Source organism: Euphorbia lathyris, chromosome 2, assembly GCF_963576675.1.
Source record: "Euphorbia lathyris chromosome 2, ddEupLath1.1, whole genome shotgun sequence".
NCBI lineage: Eukaryota > Viridiplantae > Streptophyta > Magnoliopsida > Malpighiales > Euphorbiaceae > Euphorbia > Euphorbia lathyris.
In genome coordinates, this window is record NC_088911.1 from 92,538,129 (window position 1) to 92,549,063 (window position 10,935).

Below are 10,935 nucleotides of genomic sequence, written 5' to 3' on the forward strand. Positions count from 1 at the left end.
ATGCATGGGTACGTTCGAAATAGCTGAAGAAGATGGCATACTCAAATTAGCCATGAAAGATTGAGTCGACATATTTGTTCGGGGTTTAAAGTTTTTTTGGGCCTCTAATACCATATGGGAGTAATCTCTACTCGCATATTAAACACAACTATATATATATATATAATGAAAACCCTAGCCTTTGTGCATTCCAAAACCCTAGTTGGGAGTTATCTGTTTTTAGAGGTTGCCTTTTAAGAAAACAATTTAATTTTAAATGTTTTTAATAATTTATCTGATTAGTCAGTTCTCATTATATCGCAATTAAAGTTTTATTCATATACTAAAAGTCAAACTTGAAATCTCTAATAATTTAAACCGTGGCCATTAACTATTCAAACCAATCTTAATTGGTAAATATTTTATCATTTTCAAAAATAAAATATATATTTAATAACTGTTTCCAAATATATCCTTACATTATAACAAAATGATATTTATAAAAGTAAAATAATACTACAAGTAAGATATTTTACATATGCTAATTAAGTTTTTTTCTTAACATAATTAATGTTCTTTTGATTGGATTATTCTATAAAAGGTGATTTTCTTTTCATTCCATCAGCATTGCATCATTGAATAAGGAAATACATGTAGAAAAGATTCTAAAAAAAACAAGTAACAAAACTTTAGATTAAAATGAAAGCAATGGAATATATTGAAAGGTCATAAAGCTGGTAAAATATATTAAATAAGTTATAAAATTGTTAAACAAGAGAGAAATGAGTTCTCTTCAATATTTACTTACTTACCAGCTTCAAATGGAAGCTCCTAATGAAAAAGCACAAAAAACAAAATAAAAATAAAAAAAAAAACAGTGAGAAGAAGAAAGGAGAGAAAGAGTGGGGCAGTCTCTGACTTCCACTACCAATATTCCAAACACATAAATAAATAAAAAGTGAGATTTCCAATCAAATGCCATCCCCACACTCCCTTTTTCTGGAATTCAATTATTCCTTTCTCTCATTAATTAATTAACATTAACACCACTTGCTAATTTTAATATCATTGTTTTTAATTTCCCCCCTAGCTAAATCATCATCAGAAGAACAGAACCTCTATATTCTCATGTTTTAATCATACAATTAATCTTCAATATTCATTACATATCATTCATCATCTTCATCTTCGATAAGATGATGATGTCTGTCTGTCTGTAATGTTAATTTCATTTAATTCTTTTGATTTTATCTGTATCCTCCAAATGTAGGGCTCCATATATCCACAGTCGTTTCATGTGTCACCGGAAAAGTACTCGTAAGTGGTACCAGACATAACCCTCGGCTCCTAAGATCTTGCTTTTGTCCTTCCCCATCTTTTGACTTCTCATTACAACTCTACATAATTCAATTCAATTCAATTAATATCTTCATTTATACAAGAATTAATATAACTAATTAAGAATGAGTTTTTACCTGCTGGTGGTGGGTTATGGGAGCTCCACTTTTCATGTATGGGCTACTTAGAACCTGCATATTTTATTTATATACATAGAAATCAGGAAAAAAAGCTTATTATAAAATTAATGTAAGGTCTGATCTGATGAATATGTGTGGACTTACAGTCACTTGTTCATGGAGGAATTTGATATACTCAATAGCTTCAGAAAGCACTGAGGCTGTATCAGTCTACACCACATAAATCAGAAATTGATTAGTATATGTTAAATAGCAAGAATTAATGTGAAAAATAAGAAAATGTTTTACCTTTCCGAAAGGCGAAACTAATTGTTGAAGTGCAGTGATTCTGTCCCCCATCTTCTCTTTTCTCACCTATAAAAATAAAAATTTCCCATAAAACAAATTTCTGATCCATCTTAACACTAAGAAATGAAAATCTGTTGATATTTGAAAAGAAAAAGAAAAAGAAAAAGAGGTAGGTTAAAAGGTTAGATAATTGTACCTTAAAGGCTGGGACTGGTGATGGTGTTTCATTTCGAGGCCTTTTGGTGGCTGGTTCGTTTCCACTTTTCTTCACTGTTGTACTCGAATCTCGTACTTGATTTATATTCTGCTCCCAAATCAGTGAACCATAACCAAACTTATAATCTTTATTATATCATTAATCACATTTTACATTTAGTACTAGTCACTAGTACCTTTGGTTTCTCCTCGAAATTTGATGCAGGAAATTGCGGCTGCACCGAGTTAAAAAAGCTGGGACGGACTTCATTCATGGAACCAGCAGAAGCATTCCAGAAAGGAGCGTTGTTTGAGAAATGCAATTGGTTTTGAGGAGTTTGTTTGGGAGGTGAATTCCTTAAAAACTGAGGCACTTTTGACCAACAAGGGACTAATTCGTTACCGTAATTAGTCCCGTACGAATAATTATTAGCTGATTGTTGTTGCTGTTGTTGATTGTCCGATCCGAGTAGCCCTTGCAACATAGTTGAAGGGCTTCCGTATATTGCAGATGAATCGATTTGGAAACCTTGACATGTTACAGTACTATCAGTAGAGCTTTCATGAGGACTAAACTGAGGTTGTTGATCTAAAGAAAAACCCCTTTGATGTATTTGCTTATTGAACTGATCATTAATGGACGAATCTCTCCCCCACTGTACTTGCCCCGAACTTTCTTGCTGCTGCTGCTGCTGATGTTGATGATGATGATAGCTCGAATTCTCTTGCAGCATCGAACGAAAGCTGCTTTCGTGTTTCGAATTCTCCCCGCGACTTCTGCCACAATCATCCATTAAACAAAATCAGAAAAGTTATGAACTCTTGAAATTTCAGGGTTTGAAGTAATTACTTACAGTAAAGCTTGGTTCCAATCCATGGCAGGAGAAGAAAGGCCTAAATTCATCATATGCAATTCGTTACAGGAATCTTTATTATGATCATGAAAAACTGAGCAAGTATCAGAAACAGAAGCAGATTCAATAGAAGATCTTCCTCCTTTGACATGATCTACAACCATTTCAGAAGGCCATGAAAAAGTGCCTAAACTGTTGAGACCAGAAGAAGTAGAGGAGGAGGAAGAAGAAGAAGAGCCAGCAGTATCAAAACGGTTTCTGGATGAATCCCACCAGTTAGTTGTAGAGTTGTACTCATCAGCCATGGCTAAAAAAAGGATGAACTGAATTTAGAAAAAGAAAAAGAAAAAGAAGAAGATTCTTTGGGGTTTGGTTTGGAAGATGGTTTACATAAAATGATAGAAAACGGTTCGCTGCATCGGAAGGGTATTTATAGTGAAGAAAGAAGCCATTGAAGTCTGTAACTGTGCAAATCAAACAACTAACCGCAAAGAATGTTGGTGGTTGACATTTTTATGATTAGACTATGGAAAAACAAAGGTCATTTGAATTTTGATTTCTTCTTCTTTTTACATTTTTAAACTTTTTAATTATTATCATTTTTTTATGGACTGCCTTTTACTCTAGTTGGGTTCAATTTGAGGATATTTTATGATTTAAAAATTTAAGAATTTGCTATGAGGCCATGCCAGGTTAGGTTACACTTTGCAATGAATTACCATTTGACTAATAGAGTGTGCTATTTTGTGGTTGAACTTTTTTTTTTTTGGAGATATTTTATTTAAATGTAATTTGACTACTATTTAGTCTAATGGTCAAATAATTTTCTTCTTAATTAGTCTTATTTAGTAAACAGAAAACTAAACAAATGAATCAATGTCCTAAACCCTAAATGCAACAACTCATAGTATTTAGATATTAATAAACAATATATATCAATAATTGTTCTCTACTTTATCTTGTTTGAATAAAAAATTGTTATTATTTTAGGATTAAAACGTTAAACATAAAATCCTAATCAATTCATTTTTGTTATCTCACAAGGTTCTAGATTTACTTAAATAAAATAAATTCCACAACCCAAGAATTACTAAATCAGGATGGTCATTAGACATAACCTTAGGTGAATTTAAAGTATATTTAGTTTAATGATTGAGATAAATTTAATTTTTATTTTTTTGAAAAAAAAAATTATATTATGGAAGCATATAGATTAAACAAGACAAAATCAAAAGCATGTATCAAGAACTACTGAGAAGTAAAGCAAATGGACGGAGATCTCTATTATCTCAAGAAATGTAGCATGAAACTAAGCTAAAAGTGAGCAAGAAGCCCTATTTGAAATGAAGATTCACTTGTGGAACTGTAGCTTTATTAATAATCCTCCAAATCAGCCAACTTTATCTAATTATTGTTTTCAGAATAAACTTGATTTATTATGTATTGCTAAGCTTATTGTTGCTTTTTCGGTTATTTCGCCTAATTATTGGAAATGTTTAGGAGTGTGTTTAAAAACTCGATGAACTTTAAAGATTTTCCTACTCTTTTGGTTTTTTTATTCTAAGGATGGCACTTCGTCATTTTTGTTGGAAAATTTTCTTGATGGATTTTGATTTACAATAATAATATAAATTTAGGTTATTAAAGATACACTTTCTTAATTTTAGCAGATATGGAAAGTCAATAATCAAATATATCAAAGATACACTTTCCTAATGCTAACTATCCATAATGGAAAGTCAAAGTCAAATATAATATTTATCACATCCTCGCAGTCGAAGCGGGAGGTCGTCGAACGCTTAGACTATCCCGGAAATCATAAAAAAGTTCCGCCCTTTTGTAAAAATATCTGCAATCTGGTATCGGGACGGAACATGAAGGACATGAACTTCTCCACGCGTAACCTTTTGCGAACAAAGTGAATGTCCATCTCAATATGTTTAATGCGCTAATGCTGAACTGGATTACCTGATAAGTATATCGCACTAACATTATCACAGTAAATGAGTGTCGCCTTTTGGATTGTACAATGGAGCTCAAGAAGAAGATTTGTGATCTAGCATGATTCAGATATAACATTAGTAACTCCTCTATATTCGGCCTCAGCACTGGAACGGGAGAGTGTAGGTTGGCGTTTGGAAGACCAATAAATTAGGTTGTCAATGAGAAAGACACAATAACCAGAAGTAGAATGTCGAGTATCCGGACAACCACCCCAATCAACATCTGTATAGGAGACCAAGTTGTCGACATTATACTTGTAGAGATAGAGGCCAAATTCAAGGGACCCATGAATGTATTTGTTTCACCCATTTGGACCAATTTCGTAATTATACTTCATTTGGTCCAAATCAGTAAAATTAATGGAGTGGGGGGGGGGGGGGGGGGGGAGGGAATTAGGCAATTAGGCAGTTTAAGTTGGTTTGGATTTGGTTTTATTTTTCCAATTGTATCTTTTTCGTGAAAATGTGTGAGAAATTAGAAGTATTAAGCCGATTTAGTAATTTATCAATTATTCTGGCTAAATTGGGTAATTAACCAATTAAATCAATGGTGGAGCTGCACAAAAATTGTGGAAGTTGGAAAGTGGAGTAGTGGAGCTGAAACATGGGTTAGTGTAGGAAAGTAGTTATGGAACTTCCTTGCTAAGCAGTTACAGAACTTCTTTGCTGAAACGTGGAACTTACTTGCTGAAATGTGGAACTTTCTTGCTGGAAAGTTTCCAACATATTTTTTACAGTAGAAAAGTATAATTCAGCAGCAAACAACCGTTAGTGGATGAGAGCAGTTACGAAACTTATTGGAACTTCCTTGCTGAAATGTAGAACTTACTTGATGGACAGTTACCTACTTATTTTTACAGTATAAATACAAGTTTTGGCAGCAGGAAAGGGGATCTAACTTAATCAAAAACCAAAACAATAAATCTCAACAATGACTCAAAAGTCTTACCAAAATCTCTACAACAATCTTGTCAATCTCTTTCGGTTTTCAATTGCTTTAGTTATACAAACTTCCTTGCAATTTTAAATTCCAAATTCTTCCAATTCAATTCCTATATCTATAATCCTTTCAATTTCAGAGTCTCAATTCCAATTATTCAAGCATTTCCTTTTATTCTCAATTTCAATTTTGGCATCGTTTCCTTCAATTAATCTCGATATTCGTAGATATAATTGACGAACTTTAAGCTTTTTTTTATGTCCTTTAAGCTTTCACACAATCTTTTGATCTAGAAGTCAGATTTTCAATTTTTGTAATTTTTCCACAAAACTACTGGCACGCTCGCAATCCGATTCACTCAAAAAAAGCATCAAACAGTATTGTAAAATCTGCTTGAGAGCAGCCATATGGAGAGGGTCGTGCATATGAAGACACACTTGTTGGACGGCATAAGATATATCCGGACGGGTGAAAGTAAAATACTGCAAATCCCCGACTAGCTGATGGTATTTGGAGATCTAATGAAGAAGTTATGACTAGGTGAAGTGTCAATGAAATGAATTTTAGGATATATTAGTGAGTCGTGTCAACGAAAAGTGTCATAACGCACTTTTCCATGATGAATTTGGAGATCTAATGAAAAAGTTGTGACTAAGTGAAGTTTCGGGTAAAATCTTAGAAGAAATCGGGATAAATGAACTAATTCGAGATAAATTTTATCTCATGATCGTTTGGACACCAATAGTTACCAATCAATAACTTTCCTTTTTATTTCATTTTAATCCCTTTTAATAACTTTCTGATTTACTCAATTTGATCATTTTTAATAACTTTCTTTTTTATTCATTTTTGTCTATGATATAATAACTTTATTTTTATTCATTTTAATCTATGACTTTATTTTTATTCATTTTAGTCCCTAATTTAATATTTTACTTTTATTCATTTTAATTCCTAATCTAAGAACTTTAGTTTTTATTCATTTTTATTCCCGTTTTAATAACTTTCTATTTCATTGATTTTGATCCCTAATTTAATTATAGTTTGATCGTTTTAGTCCCTAATTGAATAATTTTCTTTTATTCACTTCAGTTTTTAATTTAAAGTTTGTCTCTTTCTTTCAATTTGTTCCTCAAATAAACTTTTAATTTTATTTGTTTCGTCTTTTGTCATTTTTATGCCATAATTAATTGTATAACTCTGTTATTTGTTTCTAACCTTTTATTTTGGGTTGATACGAGTATGGAAGAATACTATTTTGGTGCATATTGAAGATCCGGGAATGTCCAGAAGTAATTCTATTTATTTTGCATCTATTTCATTTTTTGAGATTGTAATATTTTGTTGTTTATCTATTTTGTGTATAAACATACAATATCACATAAAACATGATTTTCCAAACAAAGTAAGCATTCAAAACGAATTTAATATTCGAGTGGATATTAATCTTCCACAAGCTTACCTAACTTCTTGAAGCCACTTACTTCTCGAGCCTAATATTCGAGTGGCGACTATTTTTCCGACACCAGCCCTATCGAGCTTGTCATTTTCTCAATTGGACTTTGAGTCCAAACAGTATTGTAGCATCATGACGGACCTCTCGCTGGTAAAAACCTATCGAGGAGGTAGGATTCATTTACAACAGACCCACTCTCCCCAAACATACCTAGAAATAACAGCTCAAGCAAAATAGGAAGCTACTGAATTCGTTTGTGCGCTTAACAAAAGAGTTCGATAACAATCTATTAAATCTTGTAACAAGGACACAAATCATTAATGACGTCTGATAAATAAGATAGGTGAGCAAGAGGCTATAGAACAGATTGAACCACCATCAAACAATCAAAGAGTATAAACACCTTAGCCCTTGTTTGGGAGGAGGTTAATGGGAGTAAATGGAAGTAATGGAAGGTTAAGTATTAAGTTAACCTTGTTTGAGAGTTATTTTTTGAGAGTAAATGGAGGTTAATGGGGTTAAATCTTTACTTCCTCTAACCTCCAAACTCTAACCTCCAAATTGGGGGTTAATAGAAGTAACGTAAACTTTTTTAAATTTTTTTGTCTCTACAGAGTAAATTTAACCTCCAGATTTAAACTCCCAAACAAAGTTAAACATTTAACCTAATTTACATCCTATAAACTCCCAAACAAGGTTAATTTTTAACTTTCCTTTCCATCACTTCCCTTCCCTTTCCATTACCTCCATTAACTCTCACCTCCGTTAACCTCCCAACTCCCAAACAAAATATTAGGAAATCACCGAAAAAATAACTGCCAAACATGATCCGCCGTTGAACAACTTAGGAAAATGTGAGGTTCGTCTTTGTTAATATAACTGTAGAGAGGGCACAGATTAGGATGGAGACTATGCTTTTTAGCTAAATTAGCCATAGTTGGGAGATAAGAGGAAAATAATCCCCAGATTTAGTTTCTGACTTTAGGAGCAACTCAAAGGCTCCAAACTTGACTCCAACCAATAGGAGGAAATGGAAGAGTTGTTTTTATAACCACTTTTGATAGAGTAAACGCCTTTCTTATTAAGGATCCAAACCCACCAATCTATGATAGATAACTTTCTACGCGAGACAGAAAAAATCAGTTTCATGTGTCTGTCATTAAAAATCAAATTGAGGAGGATAACATTCCATTTTTCGTCCTGCTCCAGTAAATCATTAACAAAAACAGAGCTAGAAGGCTTAGGATTGTGAACATCAGATCAGGGACCCAAAGACTCTCCCGAAAATGAATTGAAGAGCCATTGCCAGCCTTACAATGCAGACCTTTTTGAAGCACTTCTCTATTAGCAAGATACTCCTCCAAATATAAGATGGGTTATGATCGATGAAACACTGTTGAATCGCTCCAGCTTCCAAATTATTAGCCGTGGCAAGAAACACTGTTGAATCACTCCGGTTTCAAATTATTAGCTCTAAACACAAGGCATCCCAACTAGGTCGGCACCCCAGGTTCCAGCCTCGTAAAACCCGAATGAATCAATAAATGAAAAAATAGAGGGTTTACAAGAGAGTTATAAAAAGAACCGAAAAAAGCAAAACCAGCTAGATAACTCTAATATGACTAACATTACGAAAATCGTCAGAAATCAACAAATGACAGAAACTAGGAGCCGTCTGCCACCAACGAAGGCCCGTAGCCGAGACTCCGGATTTTGCAAGTGCGTCAGCTACATGGTTGCCTTCTCGGTAAATATGGGAGAACACGGTCGGCATTTGAGAGCACTAGTTGAGGCATTGAATCCAATCTTGTCTAACCTCCCAAGGAACCCGCAATGACCGAGTCTTAAGCATCTGAACGACGAACATTGAGTCAGATTCCATCCATAATTTACGCCAATTTTTCTCCCAAGCCAGATCAATAGCAAATATGGCCGCTTTTAGTTCTCCTATGTAAGCAAAAGTAGAAGGAATCGAGAAGGCAAAACTTCCATGAGGGAGCCCTCTTTCATTCCGAAAATACCTCCGGCACCCGCATCTCCAGGCGTTCCGAGGGCTGAACCGTCGATGTTGGCTTTTAACCAGCCGCGTGGAGGTGCGATCCATCTGACATGGATTATATTCGGCACAGGCGGTGGTCTGGAAGGGATACTGAGCCGTTTAAGGATGTCTGATTCCCGCGAGCTATAGCAGCAACCCCTTGTCGTTCGAGTAGACTCGCGGATTAGGCGTCGTAGCAACTGTTTCTAATGTTGAATTGAAGGGAGCTCCTCCATGAAGATAGCCACATTTTGAGAATGCCATATCAACCAAAAACAAGACACCGAAGCTACTTGCCAGAGCATGGAGACCTGAGAGCCAAAGCTGCAATTTTTCAATTTTTCCAGAAATTCATAAACCGTCAGATTAAAATGCAAATCGCAACCAAATATTCTTTCGAGCTCCCGCCATAAAGAACCTGCAAAAGAACAACAGATAAATAAATGGTTAGACGTTTCAATATCCACACGGCAAAGAGCACATCGAGGGGCTAAGTTGAATCCGGCATGTTGAAGTCGATCTTGTGTTGGCATACACCCATGAATAATCCTCCATATAATTGTCAAGCAGGACGGCGGAACGAAGGGGTTCCAAATGAATTTGTACCAGCTTACCAACTCAGTAGATGAACTGGTAACCGAGTAGTATGCTTTGACAGTGAACTCGCCCTGAGCAGCAGGATGCCATATACAAAAATCTGAGGTGTCTAAGCCTCTCTGAACCGTTCTGATCCTGGTCTGTATTTCAGTCGGTAAGTGTTCAATATTCGCCCATTCCGAATTGATAAGATATTCATCAACTTTATTGATTAAGTTGCGTTGAACCCCCAACTCTAACCCCAATTGTTCAGCAACAGAAGGTTTGATCCAGTGGTCATTCCAAAATTTTAACGATGAATGTTTCCCAATCCACCAAAAAGTTTGGTCTCTGATGCGATTAAAAATGTGCTTGCATGATGACCAAATTGTAGAGGGGGCAATGATGGATGTAGGAAGATTGGATTTCGCCAAGAACCTTGATTTCAACAGAGAAATAGCAGGGTTGTCCCCTTGAATGAGTTCCCAGCACAACTTACCCAAAAGCGCATAATTGAACCGTCGGAGGTCTTTCACTCCTAACCCTCCAGATTTGATGTTTCTGCAACAAATGTGCCAGGGCACAGTAATCAGTTTTCCTTATCAACACAGCCCGTCCAGAGAAAGTTACGAATGCTAACATTTAACTTTTTCATTTCTGAGTAAGGGTAGTGATATTACCTCAGTTAAGTGTTCCTCATCGTCAGTTGCAATGGAGGGGTCAGCATGCTCAGAAACACAAGGCTCAGCAAGCTCATCTGCCATGAAGCAGATCTTTGCTGACTCAGTGGCATCGTCTCCTGATGATGATGACTCATCACTATCACTCCAGGTTGCCACCATTGCCTTCTTGTCGTTCTTCCTTTCCTTCTTCAAGGTAGGACAACTTGATTTGATATGGCCAGTTTGATGACATTCAAAGCATGTAATGGGCTTTGAGTTGTCCTTCTTGTACTTGCTGTCGCTGGACTCAGCTTTGTACTTATCAAACTTCTTGTAAGGCTTCTTGGAATATTTATCATTCTTTCTGAATAGCCTCTTCATCTTTCTAGTGAACATTGCCATTTCTTCATCATTTCTTGAGCTCCCATCAGTGGAGTCAGCTTTCATGACAAGAGACTTTTGCTTC

The 10,935-nt window shown here is 35.2% G+C and overlaps 1 protein-coding gene across 2 annotated transcripts; it reads right to left on the reverse strand.

The window, feature by feature from the left end:
- Positions 1 to 714: 714 nt before the first annotated feature.
- On the reverse strand, positions 715 to 3,342 carry LOC136220696 (transcription factor bHLH123). Of its 2 annotated transcripts, none has more exons than XM_066008488.1 (7): positions 2,795 to 3,342; positions 2,138 to 2,714; positions 1,942 to 2,049; positions 1,746 to 1,811; positions 1,602 to 1,667; positions 1,455 to 1,508; positions 715 to 1,376 (listed from the first exon to the last, which is right to left on the reverse strand). In XM_066008488.1, exons 1-7 carry the CDS (start codon positions 3,097 to 3,099, stop codon positions 1,227 to 1,229), a joined length of 1,326 nt encoding a protein of 441 aa, XP_065864560.1. In that variant the 5' UTR covers positions 3,100 to 3,342; the 3' UTR covers positions 715 to 1,226. The 2 variants fall into 2 exon arrangements, with proteins under 2 accessions (XP_065864560.1, XP_065864559.1); XM_066008487.1 differs by having other exon boundaries at positions 2,138 to 2,717; positions 2,795 to 3,340.
- Positions 3,343 to 10,935: the final 7,593 nt, after the last annotated feature.

Bases quoted from the DNA above. Each gene is read 5' to 3' on its own strand.
- LOC136220696 (XM_066008487.1), bottom strand. From the start codon at position 3,099: ATGGCTGATGAGTACAACTCTACAACTAACTGGTGGGATTCATCCAGA. The intron at 1,509-1,601 runs GTAAGTCCACAC...TAAAATATGCAG, and splicing joins TCCTCCATGAACAAGTGACT to GTTCTAAGTAGCCCATACAT. The intron at 1,377-1,454 runs GTAAAAACTCAT...TGAATTATGTAG, and splicing joins CCATAACCCACCACCAGCAG to AGTTGTAATGAGAAGTCAAA.